Genomic DNA, 17,425 nt, shown 5'->3' on the forward strand with positions numbered 1-17,425 from the left:
ACTCAGCTGTGGATGTGTCTGGTGGTGAAAAGAAAGTCTGATGCTGTAAAGAACAATATTGTTTAGGAACCTGGAATGTAAGATCAAGGATTCAAGGTAAGCTGGAGGTGGTCAAACATGAGATGGCAAGATTGAACATTGACATCTTGGGAATCAGCGAACTAAAATGGACAAGCATCGGCAAATTTAATTCAGGTGACCATTATATCAACTACTGTGGGCAAGAATCCCTTAGAAGAAATGGAGTAGCACTCATAGTCAACAAAAGGGTGGGAAAGGCAGTACTGGGGTACAATCTCAAAAACGATAGAATGATCTCAGTACGAATCCAAGGCAAACCGTTCAACATCACAGTAATTCAAGTCTATGCCCCAACCACTGAGGCCGAAGAAGCTGAGGTTGATCAGTTCTATGAAGACCTACAACACCTTCTAGAACTAACACCAAAAAAAGATGTCCTCTTCATCATAGGGGATTGGAATGCTAAAGTAGGAAGTCAAGAAATCAGCGGGATAACAGGCAAGCATGGCCTTGGTGTACAAAATGAAGCAGGACAAAGGCTAATAGAGTTTTGCCAAGAGAACACGCTGATCATAGCCAACACTCTTTTCCAACTTTTCTCTTTTCCAACAAGAGAACACGCTGATCATAGCAAACACTCTTTTCCAAGAGGTGACTCTACACATGGACATCACCAGATGGTCAATATCGAAATCAGATTGATTATGTACTTTGCAGCCAAAGATGGAGAAGCTCTATACAGTCAGTCAAAACAAGACCTGGAGCTGACTGTGGCTCAGATCATGAGCTGCTTCTTGCAAAATTTCGGCTGAAATTGAAGAACGTAGGGAAAACCACTAAACCATTCAGGTATGACCTAAATCATATCCCTTATGAATATACAGTGGAGGTGAGGAATAGATTTCAGGGATTAGACCTGATAGACAGAGTGCCTGAGGAACTATGGACGGAGGTCCGTAACATTGTTCAGGAGGCAGCAACTCAATCCATCCCCAAGAAAAGGAAATGCAAGAAAGCAAAGTGGCTGTCTGATGAGGCTTTACAAGTAGCTGAGGAAAGAAGGGAAGTGAAAAGCAAGGGAGAAAGGGGAAGATATACCCAACTGAATGCAGAGTTCCAGAGAATAGCAAGGAGAGACAAGAGGCCTTCTTAAATGAACAGTGCAAAGAAATCGAGGAAAACAACAGAATGGGAAAGACTAGAGATCTCTTCAAGAAAATTGGAGATATCAAGGGAACGTTTTGTGCAAAGACGGGCATGATAAAGGACAAAGAAGGCAGGGACCTAACAGAAGCAGATGAGATTAAGAAGAGGTGGCAAGAATACACAGAAGAACTATACAGGAAAGATCTGAATGTCCCTGATAGCCATGTTAGTGCGCTCACTGAACTTGAGCCGGACATCCTAGAGAGCAAAGTCAAGTGGGCCTTAGGAAGCATTACTAACAACAAAGCAAGCAGAGATGACAGTATTCCAGCTGAGCTATTTAAGATCCTAAAAGATGATGCTGTTAAAGTGCTGCACTCAGTATGCCAACAAATTTGGAACACTCAACAGTGGCCGCAAGACTGGAAAAGGTCAGTTTACATTCCAATTCCAAAGAAGGGCAATGCCAAAGAGTGTTCAAACTACCGTACAATTGCGCTCATTTCACATGCCAGCAAGGTGACGCTCAAAATCCTACAAGCTAGGCTTCAGCAGTATGTGAACCGAGAATTACCGGAAGTACATGCTGGGTTTCGAAGAGGCAGAGGAACTAGAGATCAAATCGCCAACATTCGCTGGATCATGGAGAAAGCAAGAGAATTCAAGAAAAGCATCTATTTCTGCTTCATTGACTACACTAAAGCCTTTGATTGTGTGGATCACAACAAACTGTGGCAAATTCTTAAAGAGATGGGGGTACCAGACCACCTTACCTGTCTCCTGAGACACCTGTACGAGAAGCAACAGTAAGAACCGGACATGGAACAACTGATTGGTTCAAAATTGGGAAAGGAGTACGACAAGGCTGCATATTGTCGCCCTGCTTATTTAACTTATATGCAGAGTACATCATGAGAAACGCCGGGTTGGATGAATCACAGGTCGGAATTAAGATTGCCGGGAGAATTATGAACAACCTCAGATTCGCAGACGATACCACCCTATTGGCAGAAAATGAAGAGGATCTAAAGAGCCTCTTGTTGAGGGTGAAAGTGGAGAGTGCAAAAGCTGGTTTGAAACTCAACATTAAAAAAACTAAAATCATGGCATGTGGCCCCATCACTTCCTGGCTTATAGAAGGGGAAGAAATGGAAGCAGTGACAAATTTTACTTTCTTGGGCTCCAAGATCACCGCAGATGGTGACTGTAGCCATGAAATTAAAAGATACTTGCTCCTTGGGAGGAAAGCTATGGCAAACCTAGACAGCATAGTAAGAAGCAGAGATATCACCTTGCCGACAAAGGTCCACATAATCAAAGCTATGGTTTTCCCAGTAGCAATGTATGGCTGTGAGAGCTGGACTATAAGGAAGGCTGAGTGCCGAAGAATCGATGCTTTCGAACTGTGGTGCTGGAGAAGACTCTTATGAGTCCCCTGGACTGCAAGGAGGTCAAATCACTCCATCCTAAAGGAAATCAACCCTGAGTGCTCATTGGAAGGACCGATACTGAAGCTGAAGCTCAAATATTTTGGCCACCTAATGCGAAGAGAAAAGTCACTGGAAAAGACCCTGATGCTGGGAAAGATTGAAGGCAAAAGGAGAAGGGGACAGTAGAGGATGAGATGGGTAGATAGCATCACCGATGCAATGAATATGGGCTTGAGCACACTCCGGGAGAGAGCGCAGGACAGGAAGGCCTGGCATGCTATGGTCCGTGGGGTCACGAAGAGTCGGACACAACTGAATGACTGAACAACCATTGTTTCTAAAGGTTACTGGTTCTTATATGCCTTTTGACTCCCTTTTCCCCTTACCCTATGTAAATAAACTTAAGACCTACATCAAGTGTACTTCCTTCCAAGTAACTACTAGTACTGTCCTGTTAGGTCTGAGATTCCCCTGGCTCAGGCTGAGGTGGACGTAAGGGGTGGTGGCAGCCTGATTTGGTAACTGCCCCTGCCTACACTCCTGGGAGCAAAGGGAACCCCCTCCCTCCCCTTCACACCATACGTTTACTGCCTCTTCCCTAAATATTTGCAGGTAATAGGAGCCCATTCAAATCTTCTTCTCCCTACATAAATAAGGACATTGATTTCACACTCACCTGTCAAGACTGAAATTTGAATCAACAGCAAAAAGCGCGTTGGCGTACATCTCTGCCAAATCCTTATGAATCTTATTTCTGTTGATAAGCTCCAGGTTGTCTCGGTTGAAAGCGAGCTCCTGGAACTAAGAAAAAGACACGCCTGTTTAATGGCTTTCGAGGGTATGACTGCGAGTCCAGCAGGATTCTATATATTGCAAACTGATGACAAACTTAATGTACCTGATCACTTTTCTATCAGCCCTCCCCACCCTGGTGCCCGCAAGGGGTTCTGGACTACAGCTCCCATCACCCCCAGCTAGTACCTGGAGGGTGCCAAGTTGGGGAAGGATGCAGTACCGGGTGAGTACCAGGATGTAATGGTGCAGCTCAGGGGGATTAAGAGTATGAACAATGCTTCTGGAATTCCCTGGTTTAACTCTCACCATGAACTCACTAGGTGACCTTAGCCAAGTTGCCCTCTCTCATGCTCAGCCCCCTATCTGCAATATGGGGCATAATAAAACAACTCAATTAATAAATTAACAAGACTTATGTGGAACGCTTTGAGCACACTCCTAATGCTCTGTCATGTTTCCACTGATCATTCTTCTGTTCCAAAACATGATTTCCTGCCTACATGCCCAACAGAGGAATAGTTGTTAAATGAGAGCTCAGGTTCTACTTCAAGATTACCATGGATTTGCCATTATTTTCCATTGAGGATTTGATCAGCCCCACAGTCTGTCCCATAGGTTGCGCTACAAACGATTCCAGCAAAGATACGTACTGTGGCCGCACTGTTGTTGGTGAGCAATCTCATGTCTCTGGCGCTGCTGTAGCGGATGTAACTCCTGAGATACATGACGAGCCAGTCTGAGGTCTCTGAGTCGCTGGCATTGTAACAACGAGGCTTGGTTTTAGTTGCTGTGACACAGATCATTGGAGAGTCTTAAAATGGAGCAAGGTCCCAAACAGTTCATATATAATGGGCACACACTGCTAGTCCCCTGCTTTTTGCCTTTGATCACCCGGCACCTGCAAGTCCCTCCTGGGCACTGGCTGAGCAGCTATCCAGACCAAAGGCACTCACCTGTCAAATAAGCTTTGATGGACTTGTACACTTCTTCCTCCTTGCCTTTGAACATCCCTATGTTCTCGTTCAGCTGCCTCACGCTGCAGATAGAAACAATGGGGTAGGAAAGACCTTGGAGAAACACCTTGGAGAATCTTGATCATTAAATAGAAACGAGCATTGCAAGAGGGAAAAGAAGCATTAGGACAGGTGAGGAAGGCAATTTCCTGCTCTCTGGTGTTTCAGATCATATGTGATTAATCCTCAGGAAAACCATTATCTCTAGCTAACTCACTGGTTCTACATGCAGACTATGGCTATAAATGGGATTCACATGCCAAAGGCACAAAGCACTTTGCTTCAGAATGTCAAATCCAGTTGCCCACTTGTCCTGTGTTGATATTGCCGTCGTTATTCAGTGATACAAGCAGGACCTGTAACAAAAGGTTCACCAAAGAGGGCTTCAGTGTAACTGTGGAGGGAGCTGGGGATGCTCACACCAGCGTTTCCCCACCCCATTCCCAACCTCCCCACGTTGACGGGAAAGGTCTGCAAGGGCGATGAACACAATTCCATACATGAACACAAGGGTGATGAACACAGTTTGGACTGGGTCCACGTTGCTCTGGGAGGGGAGAGTTAACATGCACACCTGTTCTTCCCTGAACACACATACCCACAGAAGGGGAGTTAAAAAGGGGCGGGGGACCCTCCATTGGCTCCAATGGAGACATTTATCTTTTTTAGCCCCCACCCCCCCCACCTGTGGTGGGAGGATTTCAGAAAACAAGCGGTTCAACCCTACCCTCCCAGAATGCCACGGTCGCTGTTTCAAGGTTGGTGGACTGCACCCCAGCGATACAAAAGCTCTGCTTCCAAGCACACTTAACAGTTTTATCTAACCAGACTCCTGCACAGAGCTCGCTCAGGCTGTGGCCTCTCTCTCCTCAGGCCAGAAGCAGTAGGTGTGGCCCTTAACTGCCTCCGAGTTCCTCCCAGGAAGCACAGCCCATTCAGGCTGAACCCAGCGGTTCTTTCATATTGTTACGGTCCTGAACTGAATTGTGGTCATGACGCTTGCTCCTCGGGAGGAAAGCTATGGCAAACCTAGACAGCATAGTAAGAAGCAGAGACATCACCTTGCCGACAAAGGTCCGTATAATCAAAGCTATGGTTTTCCCAGTAGCAACGTATGGCTGTGAGAGCTGGACTATAAGGAAGGCTGAGCGCCGAAGAATTGATGCCTTCGAACTGTGGTGCTGGAGAAGACTCTTACGAGTCCCCTGGACTGCAAGGAGGTCAAATCACTCCATCCTAAAGGAAATCAACCCTGAGTGCTCATTGGAAGGACAGATACTGAAGCTGAAGCTCAAATATTTTGGCCACCTAATGCGAAGAGAAAAGTCACTGGAAAAGACCCTGATGCTGGGAAGGATTGAAGGCAAAAGGAGAAGGGGACGGCAGAGGACGAGATGGCTAGATAGCATCACCGATGCAATGGATATGGACTTGAGCACGCTCCGGGAGAGAGCGCAGGACAGGAAGGCCTGGCGTGCTATGGTCCATGGGGTCACGAAGAGTCGGACACAACTGAACGACTGAAGAACAACAAATGCTCACACTACAGTAAAATGTAGGAGAAGCCTCAGCTACACGCTATAGTGGAACATGAGGATTGGCTCCCAGTCTCAGTTGAACAACTTTTTACTGCCCTTGCATCCCTTCCCTGTCAACGGGTGTGTGTGTGTGTGTGTGTGTGTGTGTGTGTGTGTGTGAGGATTGGAGGGGCCGGGCCCAGAGCACCCTCCATGGTTTCAGTAAAGCCCTTTTCAAGAGGGCTAGAGGGATAGACGGGAAGGTGTGCCCCCACTTTGGCTGTTGCCTTGCCCACACCAGCATGCGGCCCCTGAAAGAAAAAGGTTCCCCGTCCCTGCTCTATAGGGATGACGTTTCCCAAATGGGGTGGCTCCTCCCCAACAAGGCCTTCTTCAGATCCCTCATGGATTTCTGAGTGGGGCCCAGTGAACCGAAGGGGGCTGGCCACCTGCTCCTCCCTCACCCCCTTTACTCTGGGAAGTATCCTAGATTATAGGCCAGTCTTTAGCTCTGGCATATCATGGTTTGGGCTTTCCCAATGTCAGTTACCATGTCACTATTTAGAAAAGAACATTTTTGAATACATTTACAGAAAGTGCAATGATTTTGAAAAACATACAAAACACATAATACAATTTAAATACATTGGTTTTCCCGATACAAATCAGTTGAAGAACTTATCCTCTTTTCTACATTTAAATAAAATCTTTGTTTCGAATTTGCCAGTCAGGCTTGTGAGGTGGGAAACAAATGCCTTGTGGGTGGCCTCCAGGAGAAACTAAGACTGGGCCCTTCTTGCTGCCAAGGGTGAGGCAAGAGCGTTAACAACACAATAATCAGCACTCCTTTTTGAATGCTCAAAAGCATCTATCATAATGTCATCATTTTATATGCCCCTAAAATACTCTTGTGTTTATTTTATTTCACTTTTAATATATCCATAAACATACCTTTGAACCTGATTGTAAAACTTACCCCTGTGACCAGAAACAATTATTCTTCCCAAAAATCTGTGGATCTCCTGAAATTGAAGGTCTGTTACACTATATATGGGTGTGTTCTTTATATGTATTACCATGTTCAACATTTCTTGGGGGTATTATATCTGGGCTGCAACCTGTGTCCTGAGAAATACGTTCAACTTGCATCTGATCAAGATAGTCAAGTGATTTAGCAGGTTGCCCTTTTTGCTCTAGCAGCTTCAAAAATCCATGCTATAGCTTTAATTGCTATCACCGTTTACATAAATATGATTCTTTGGTGTAAAGGTCTAGGTATATTTTAGTTATTAAGATCTCCTTTAATTGTTTAATTGCCATATTGTTTTATATCTGTTATACACTTTGTAATGTTGTACAGATTTTATGTAATGGGCTTTTGACTGGACTTATCCTGAATTTTATTTCATTTTTAATATATGCATGAGCAGACCTATGAACCTGGTTGTAAAACTTGCACCTGTTACTGAAACCAATTTGTATTCCCTCTCTCTCTCAGCCTTCAATGAATCTGAAACAGCACTCCTGTTTTCAAGTGAGATTCCTCAGGAATGTGATTAAACTTGCCCATGGCTGTGAACATTGCATACAGTCAGGACCAGAAATATTGGAGCAAGGATAACTGTTTTGGCAGTTGGCTTCTGTACACCACCACATTGAAGTTGAAAGGAAACACACCCAGATGGGAGCGAAGTCAGGACTTTCAGCTGTAATTGAAGGGGCTTGACAAGAATGGGGCACTAACCATTCAGGAAGTACAGTCAGTGGCACACACACACACCCATCGTTGGTGGCTCATAAGTAATGGAACAAACCAACATCATTTCAAACTTAAGGATCGCCTTTAATACCTGGATGAAAATCCTTTGCAGTCAATGACTGCCTGAAGTCTGGAACCCATGGATATGACCAAATGCTGAGTTTCCTCCCTCGAGATGCTTTGCCAGGCCTTTACTGCAGCTGCCTTCAGCTGCTGCTTGTTTGTGGGTCTTTCTGCCTTCAGTCTTGTCTTCAGGAAGTGAAAAGCATGCTCTATTGGGTTGAGATCAGGTGACGGACTTGGCCATTGAAGAACATCCCACTTCTTTGCCTTGAGAAACATTTGGGTCGCTTTTGCTGTATGTTTTGGATCATTATCCATCTGCAATATGAAGCGGCATCCTATCAGTTGGGCAGCATTTGGCTGAATCTGAGCAGAAAGTATAGCCCTATATACTTCAGAATTCATCCTGCTGCTTTGATCAGCAGGCAGGTCATCAATAAACACCAGTGACCCGGTCCCATTGGCAGCCATACATGCCCATGACATAACACTGCCTCCACCATGTTTGACAGATGATGTGGTATGCTTTGGATCATGAGCTGTTCCTTTCCTTCTCCATACTTTTCTCTTCCCATCATTCTGGTACAAGTTAATCTTGGTTTCATCAGTCCAAAGAATCTTATTCCAGAACTGGGCAGGCTTTTTTAGGTGTTTGCTGGTGAAAGCTAATCTGGCCTTTCGGTTCTTGAGCGTTACCAGTGGTTTGCACCTTGTTGTGAAGCCTCTGTATTTACATTCATAAAGCCGTCTCTTGACAGTAGATGTTGACAATGACATGCCTACCTCCGCAAGAGCATTCTTGACCAGGCTAGAAGTTGTGAAAGGGTTCCTCTTCACCATGAGCAGAATTCTGCGGTCATCCACTTGAGTTGTCTTCCGTGGTCTTCCAGGCCTTTTGCTGTTGCTGAGCTTGCCAGTTAATTCCTTCTTTTTCAGGATGTTCCAAACTGCTGTATTGGCCACTCTCACTGTTTCTGCTATCTCTCTGATGAGTTTATTTTGTTTCCTCAGCCTAATGATGGCCCCCTTCACTCGCATGGACACCTCTTTGGACCTCATGTTGGGGGTTCCAGTGAACAGCTACCAAATGCAAATGTACCACTCAGAACCACCTCCAGGCCTTTTATCTGCTTGACTGGTCATGGGGTGCCCAGGAAACAGGCCACACCTGGCCATGCAGCTGCTTGTCAGCCATTCGTTCCATTACTTATGGGCCACCAACAATGGGTGTGTGTGCGTGCCACCGGCTGTCCTTCCTGAATGGTTAGTGCCCCACTTTTGTCAAACCCCTTGAATTACAGCTGAAAGTCCTGACTTCGCTCTCATCTGGGTGTGTTTCCTTTCAATTTCAATGTGGTGGTGTGCAGAGGCCAACTGCCAAAACAGCTATTCTTGCTCCAATATTTCTGGCCCTGACTGTAGCTAAACAGAGGCTATGTTTCCACCAGCAATTTACTCCAACCTGGCTGCGTGGTGAGGTCTCTGTGTTTCCATGATGTTGTGGCCATTCAGCACCAGCCTTGCATTTTATTGTTGAACAACCGCTTCTTCTGAGACTGCTCATAGTCCAACTTTTCCAGCTTACTGCAGCTCCATTACTGACCTGTTTCCACAGTCACACTGGGTCCAGTATCGTAGTCCTGCCCATGGGGCGTGTAGCCCAGCCTTTGTGGGTGTGTTGCTCTGTGACCCAACCCTTTCCCTCCCTGTTTTCTGGAAGTTTCATCGCCATTTTGGAGCAGGATGCCGAGGGACCAACTTTTAAAACATTGAAAACAAGCACTAGAACACAGCCCATGACCCTCAAGGGTTTTTTCTCCTATTGTGCTGAATGAGGCTTGCCCTCTCAATGACCACAGAAATAACAGAGAAGCCCCTCAACTGACATGCACATATCAAAGCCCTCAATTCCTTAAATGCGATTAAGCGCAATCTCGAGGCTTCGGTCCACTGCCTTAGGACGTAATTCCTTCACAGCTTCCATATAGATATATTGTGCATTAAAATGAGGGCTGGTTTCGCTCTCTTTCCCACAACAAACCCATTAGTGTCTCCTCAGAAGTAACTCCCATTGAGGTGGATGAGGCTGAGATTCCCCCTCAGTTGAAATGGCACTCATTAAAGCCCAATTCCTTAAATGCATTTAAGTGATCAAGCAAGGCTCCGAGGAATTACCTTAGGAACAAAGTACTTCTCAGCTTCGTTATAGCTATCCTGCAGGTTATAATGGGGGCTGGATTCTGTCTTTGTCTTTACTACTCTCTTTCCCACAACAAACCCATTAGCGTCTCCTCAGAAGTGCCTCCCATTGTGCTGAATGAGGCTTGCCTTTGAATGCCTACATCGGAACTTACAGAGATTCCCCCTCAATTGAAATGACGCACTTTTAAGCCCACTTCCTTACATGCGATTAAGCGCAATCTCGAGGCTTTGGTCCATTGCCTAAGGACGTAACTCATTCACAGCTTCCATATAGAGATCCTGCGCATTAAAATGGGGGCTGGTTTCGCTCTCTTTCCCACAACAAACCCATTACTGTCTTGTCAGAAGTAACTCCCATTGTGGTCAATGAGGTCCTCTGGGTTAAAATGGGGGCTAGTTTCCCTCTTTGTGTTCTCCCCCCGCCTCTTTCCCAGCATATGCGTGTCTACTCGGAAGTAACTCCCATGGTGCTCAGTGAGACTTGCCCCTGAAATGCAGGTGCATCTGGACTTTCAGGGGAAAGGAGAAAGGGGGGAGAAGGGGAAAGCTTCTCTTCAGAGCAAAGCTGATTCCTTTTTAAAAATCCAGTACTCTTCCATTAGCTTCTCCTTCCGTTGTCCTGGAAACACAGCCGAGGAGTCAGAAACACGGATGAGGTCATCAGACCCAACCCAGACTCCACTCAGACTCCACCCAACCATCAAGGAAATAATGTGATTAGAGCTCAATGGAAACCACACTGAGCCCTATGCTACAGCGATGATAAGCCGGGGCTTTAAGCACTGTGGAAACTAGAAAAGGAGAAGATGCAATTGGGGAAACATCGCAACCAAGTTGCAAACAAGGTGAAGCCGATAGCGTGGAAACACACTCAAGAGTGTCAATCTGAGTCTCCCCCACAATAACTTTTACCCATAACAGTGTGCGCACATATACATGCAATATAGCAGAAATAATGCTTACATTTTATGGAACGTCACACAGCTGGCATTCAGGGTCTCGCTAAGATTCAGCATGTCACTACTTAAGAACATGAAATAAGGAGTCAAGCGCCGATCAAGCCATGTGTCCACCTCTGTGTTGTTGCTGCTGGAAACCACAGAGAGCCACACACCAGCCAAGAGGGCCATCTTGGTGTCATTTGGAAGAATATACTGCAGGAGAAAGGCCACAAAAAACATTTTTGGGCGCTACAAACTGGGTGAATTGAGGCCTGCATTGACAAATGGTGAAGAGCAGTACCCCACAAAATAATCAAGAAACCACAGGAAAAGGGGAACTCAAAATATTAACATCCAACAAAATGATTAATATGTACACATGGTGTCAATATGTATTATTATCTAACCGTACGTGCACACACACTCTCCAAGGGGTAAGTATATCAGAAAATGAGAATAAACTCCAAAAGCAAAGTGAGAAGATTAACTTTTAAGATCCAACTGAATTATATCAAATAAGCATTTCAGTTGCAGCATGATGCCAGTCAGACTACCTTTGGGGCATTAGCCTTATTATTCAAGGAGCTTCAGAGCCCATCTGCTATGTTAAAAATCCTAGTTGGGAAACTTTATATGTACCACTTGAGTCCCATGCAGTAGACAAATCAGTTCTACCTAGTGATGGCAGTGAAGTTCTCCTGAACCAGGCTTGGAATCAAATACCAGGGGTCCCAAAACCCACCTCAAAGCATGAGGCAAGTTTTCTCGGGTTTTCATGATATTTTTTTCCCCTGAGTGAAAACCCAAAAAAATCCCAGTGCAGTTCAAGGAGAACTTTGGAGAGAAGGCCCATCTCTAGTTGAACCAAATGGATACAGAACACACTTTGTCTTTACTCCGTGATTCAAGAAAACTTGGTTTCAGAAGATAACATCGGTAGCCCTCTTCCTCGGTTGATCACACGGAAGCTCCATGCAATCAAGGGGCAGAGGGGCCACACCGCAGCCTCACCCTCCAGCTTGCCTAGCTTCAACACCCTGCCCCACCATCCATACTTTAGATGTGGAAGTCTATACCAGGGACACCTCTTCACATAGGCCTCTATTCATCCTGGTACCATGACTGGGCAACATGGAAGCCTACACATGTAGAGAGAGCTATGCACATAAGTTTCCCTTTTGCAGATAGACATGCCTAATGCATGGGCGTGATGGGAAGGGCAAGGAAGCTGCGCAACCTTGGAATCAGGGCCAGCAGTATGTCCCCGCTGCCCCTTAAGAAGATAACAAGAGGTGTGCTGGAACAGATCAAGGTTCCATCTAGTCCAGCATTCTGTTCACACAGCAGCCAACCAGCTGCCCACGGGATACCCACAACTAGGACATGAGTGCAACAGCACCCTTGATTGCCCCTTAGCGTGTTTGATGTGTGAAGGGAGTTAGTAACTCTATAATGAAGTAACATTGGATGGGTTTCCTTTAACACAACTCAGGAGTCATCAATTACAAGCATGACTGGTGAAATTTCAGAAAAACATCTGTTTTTTCCCAGAGTTCCAAACTGACTCATCATGTTGAGGGGAAAGGGCCATAGCTCAGTGGCAGAGCCCCTGCTTTACATGCATAGGGTCCCAGGTTCGATCTTTGGCATCTCCAGGTATGGTGGATTGCAACTCCCATCATTCCCAGCCACATATAACTGGATGCAGATAAAAGAGCTTATTAAAGTTTTTTTGCTGCTGTTTCCTACACAAAATAAAACCATTATATGTGACATTTGCTGAGTTTGTGTGTGTTGTGTGTTTTTTCTATCTATTGCTTCGTCTTCTTCTCCTTTGCCGAGTGTGGAACATGTGTGTGTGTGTGTGTGTGGGAGGGGCTATTTCTATGTTATTGTTTTTTCTTACAATAATGTCTTTCTGGTTAAATCTGTCCACAAATAAGCCGTTCCTCTTATACTTCTGCAACACAACCGTCAAGAAAGGATCATCATTGAGGAAGCCCTCCCTGGAAAATAAGTCAGCCAGAGCATCTGGATGAATTGTGTTCACAATCTGGACAGGGAACAAACATATAAAATCAGCATTAAAACTGAAGAGACAAGAGACAGGTTATTATATAGAAAGGATTTCCTCATGGAATTATTGGGACTTATAATGGGACATGGGTAGGCTTTGAAAATATTCTGCAGACCCTCAAAATAAACATTCTGTTTGGTGCTTATTTAAACAGTGTTTTTGTCTTCCTAACTGGGAATGCAAAAATGTCAGTTTGTTGGTTTACACGTTTTGTAGAACTGGCAAATGCTATCCTGACATGGGTTGTTAGATATTCCATTATTTAATGATAAAAGCTGTACCTTTTGGAGGTCAGATGTGGGAATAAGGGTTTCCAGATCTCTCAAGGACAGAAAGTCAGCAAAACCCTGAAATTTCTCTTCTAAGAACACAGAAAAGCTGGCATTTGAGGTGTAGCATCTGAGAGAGGAGTCTAAAGAATCCAAAGAAAAGAGGGGGGGGCATAGATGGAAAAAAAGCTTGAATAAAATTTAGATCAGTCAATTTTTTTACATACTTTTTAAACAATTTTTTTTACATTGGAAGTTTTACTTTCAAAACTACAGTGTCAGAAAATTTTCAGACATTTCGAGACCTGAAACTTCAGGTTTGACTTCAAAAATGAAATGTTCACAACAAAGATTGAAATGCTATGCATTAGTGATATAGAATCATAGAATAGTAGGGTTGGAAGGGGCCTACAAGGCCATCGAGTCCAACCCCCTGCTCAATGCAGGAATCCAAGTCAGAGCATCCCTGACAAATGGCTGTCCAGCCTCGTCTTGAAGGCCTCCAGTGTGGGAGAGCTGAAGCTGAATCTCTCTCTCTCTCTCTCTCTGAAGCCCACATAGTAATAGAATTATTAACATTTACAAAGAACACTTAAGTGTTCAAAGTGCTTCACATACATCATCTCGGTAATCCTTACAACAACCCTGCAAGATAAGTCAGTATTATCCCCCATATAGCAGATTGCTTGGGGGACAGGGGTGGCTGAGGCAGAGATAATAGTAGGTGGCCTACAGCACCCACTGGGTTCATGGCTGTGGATGAGACTTGAACCATGGACTTCCCACCTCACACACTTAAGCCAGTATGCAACTTGAACTCCTAAATGCAAGCTATATATAGGACTAGTAGGCATTTTATTTGTGATAATTTAAAGCACTGTAGTTTGCTGCTGCTGCGGCTTACTTGAGATCACACTAAGAATTGCTTCATAAATGCTCCTTTCAGTAGTGTTGCTGAATTTACCAAAGGAGCTGTTGAGCAGAGTCACCCTGTAACACAGCAAAAAAAAAATTACTTCTCTAGTTGGTCACTCAGAAGCTAATCAGGTGCAGTCACATTATAGGTATATTTGAGTAAAAATCTGTCATCAGACTGTTTTACTTTCCCCATGCTTCACAATGAATTGTGTGGAGTGCCTGAACCAGGAAGTGTGCCCTTTAATCTCAGTTACATTCAGGCTAATTGTCACTACCTGGAGGTTGAGGGAAAGACACTCAATGCCAATACATGCTCAAATTCACTCTTCGTCATTTGTACTTCATATCTTCTAGAAAAGAGCCTAAACACTGAAAACTGGTTTGGGGACTAAGTTCCAGCCCAAATGAAGCCCTAAACCATGCCAAAGGAGAACCATCTCTGCCTCTACGGAATGGATCCCTACAAGATCACCCTACCCCATTGCAACTGCCACAATGAATTAACACATGCATGCACAACCTTCCATTGTAGGACAATAAGAACCAAGCTAGAAGTGACCAGGACAGTCATATTGGTTGACACATCTCTGCCCCATTCACGTATAAAGTGGGGGGTGTTTAATTTTTCACATTAAAAGGGGCGTAAAGAAGATGGGACCTGAACCTTTCCGTACTTTACTTTCCCGCGCTATTTATCTTCAGCCACTTTTCTTCCAGTTCAGCTCTGACACCAGAAATGAACCGGGCTGTGGAGAAAGCAATGGAGTGGAGGCTGCAGACCTTCTTTCAGCCTGAGGGCCAAATTACATTTTGGAGAAGCTCTCGGGGCCCACATTCCAATGCATGCATGACCTTCCATTGTAGAACAATAAGAACCAAGCTAGATGGGGCGGCCACATTGGTTCTTCACATCTCTGCCCCAGGCAAAAGGGGCGGGGGGAATACAAAAATGCCAGCTGTTTTTAGCTCAAAGCTCTTCCTGCCTTAGGAGAGGCATTTCAACCTTTCAGAATGGGGAAAAGACTGCAGAAAAGCCAGGAAGCCACCAAACTATCGGTTGTTGGGGGAAATGCCATTTGGGCCTTCTGGACAACCCCAGAGGGCTGGATTAGGGCCCCAAGGGGGCTGGATTTGGCTCCTGAGCCTGAGGTTCTATACCCCTGGCATAGAAGCAAGGGAGAGCAAGACATGAGAGTCAATTTAAACATTAATGAGGCAGACACAAGAATAAACAAAGATGGCAGCCCAATCACATCAATTTTAGTGGTAAGCAACAGCAATCCTTATAATTTTGTTTAAAAAATGAGCGAAGTAGTGCATACACAGCGTCAAGAGCAGAGCAGTTTCTGTTCTCCAGATGATCAAATAAAACTGGGACAAGTGAGCTGTTCATTCCTGGTATCAGGCCTGGGAGGCGTTGCTCCATCCAGAGCATAAATTCGGCATCATCTGCTTTCTGGAATATCAGCTGGGCCTCAGCGAGGACATGCTCCAGAAGGCTGACTTGGATCTCCTTTGCTAGGCTAATGTTGGTCTTGAAAACAAAGGGAAAGTGAAACAGAAGGCTATGAATGTGAGTTAATATAGGCAAACCCAAGGGGAACTTGCCATAGGGCATGCATGCTAATGACCGGTTTCAATAACCAAGTTATAGGAACACAGGAAGCTGCCTTGTACTGAGTCAGGCCCTGGGTCCATCTAGCCCAGTATTGTTGACACTGACTGGCAGCCGCTCTCCAGGGTTTCAGGTGGGGTTTTTTCCAGCCCTAGTTGAAGATGCCAGGGATTGAATCTGGGACCTTCTGTATGCAAAGCAGGGGCTCTGCCACAAAGCTACGTCCCCCGCCACAAACAGTGAAGAGAATATTACCACATGTTCATGCTTGATCATAAATCTAGAACACCAAGGAAGCGGTAAAATTCTTCCCACTGTTTCTCCGGTGGAAAAAGAGAGAAAGGGTGACCAATATGTTCAGAAAGTCTATTCTGGTTGAAAATGGAGGCCTTTGTTACTGGGATGGGTCTCTCCATGCTATAGCCTGCTGGGATACCTGTCTGTTGAATTCATCTATGTATTCAGTCAGTGTAGAGGTTTCTATGAATCCCATCAGGTTTTCAACATCTCTACGAGTTTTGAGGGCTCCTTCAGTGGCAGACAATTGCCCAAGTTGCTTCACCGTTAAGTGCGTGAGGACATCCAACTGCAAAAGAGGACAGACAAATCAGTGGAAAGATGGGAGAGGAATGGGAAATAATCGCTTTAAGGCAGGCGGTGACGCTGCCGTTTTACTGCTAATAATAATCCTGCTTGATTTTGAAGTTTCACATAATGTCAACTTTTCTTCCCACTGAAAGAATCATAGAATGGTAGGGTTGGAAGGGGCCTGCAAGACCATCGAGTCCAACCCCTGCTCCATACAGGAAGCCAGATTCCCAGGCGGTCTCCCATCCAAGGACTAACCAGGGCTGGCCCTGCTTAGCTTCCGAGAGCAGACGAGATTGGGCGCATCCAGCCCTTTGCTCGTCCCTGAGCTTTTGCATCCCTCGTCTGAAATGGTTCGAAATCTCCAGCAAGGAATCACTGCAGACACATCTCACTGTCAAATGGCTAGAAGCCGCCCAACCACACCAAACTGTATTTTCCTCTCCCTTACATTCTGAAAAAAATATAGACACTAAGTAAGGAGTAGTTTTTCTGAGAACCTGAGGAGAGCCCTGCCGGATCTGACTAAGGTGGGTCCGTCAAATCCAGGGGTATTGAACCTCAGGCCTGTGGGCCATATTTGGCCCACTTCGAATCTAATTTGGCTCCCTGGGATTTCCCAAATGGCCACACCTCTTCCCCTTCCCCTGGCTCCACCCCTTTCTCCCAACCACCAATATTTTATTAGTTTCCCAGCTTTCATGCATTTTCCCCCCTTCTAAAAGGTTGAAATGCCCCTCCTATGTTTAGCTACTGGCAGGAAGAGGTCAAAGCTACAATGTGCTGGTATTTTTGGTGGTCTTGGTCCCGCCCTTTTTGCCTTTGGCCTCACCCACCACTGGAATGCACCCCCCACCTCCAAGAGGGCTTCTCCAAAATTGAATTTGGCCCTCCGGCTGAAAGAGGTTCAGTGCCCCTGATCTTGTCCAGCATCCCTTTTTCAACAGTGGCCAGCCTGATCCTTCTGAGAAGCCAGTCTGCAGGGGTGCTCCCAGGTGTGGCTTCAATTGCACGGCCACATTCACAGAATTTTCCAGAGGGTCCGGACAACTTTGTCTTCCAGTCATAATC

General features: G+C 45.3%; 1 protein-coding gene across 1 annotated transcript in view; it reads right to left on the bottom strand.

Annotated features, from left to right (window-relative positions):
• LOC146336781 (uncharacterized) overlaps positions 1–17,425 on the bottom strand; it is a 62,405-nt gene that overhangs the window by 32,295 nt on the left and 12,685 nt on the right. Inside the window, exons 9-17 of the mRNA XM_084817885.1 lie at positions 16,203–16,352; positions 15,474–15,685; positions 14,138–14,223; positions 13,246–13,376; positions 12,794–12,940; positions 10,910–11,100; positions 4,346–4,428; positions 4,043–4,179; positions 3,274–3,398 (exon numbers count right to left, since the gene is read on the bottom strand). Of these exons, the coding sequence (XP_084674011.1) occupies positions 3,274–3,398; positions 4,043–4,179; positions 4,346–4,428; positions 10,910–11,100; positions 12,794–12,940; positions 13,246–13,376; positions 14,138–14,223; positions 15,474–15,685; positions 16,203–16,352 (1,262 nt within the window). The remainder of the gene's footprint in view (positions 1–3,273; positions 3,399–4,042; positions 4,180–4,345; positions 4,429–10,909; positions 11,101–12,793; positions 12,941–13,245; positions 13,377–14,137; positions 14,224–15,473; positions 15,686–16,202; positions 16,353–17,425) is intronic.

This window comes from Heloderma suspectum, chromosome 12, assembly GCF_057233095.1.
Source record: "Heloderma suspectum isolate Gila_16-S chromosome 12, 16-S_ref, whole genome shotgun sequence".
NCBI classification, from domain to species: Eukaryota; Metazoa; Chordata; class Lepidosauria; order Squamata; family Helodermatidae; genus Heloderma; species Heloderma suspectum.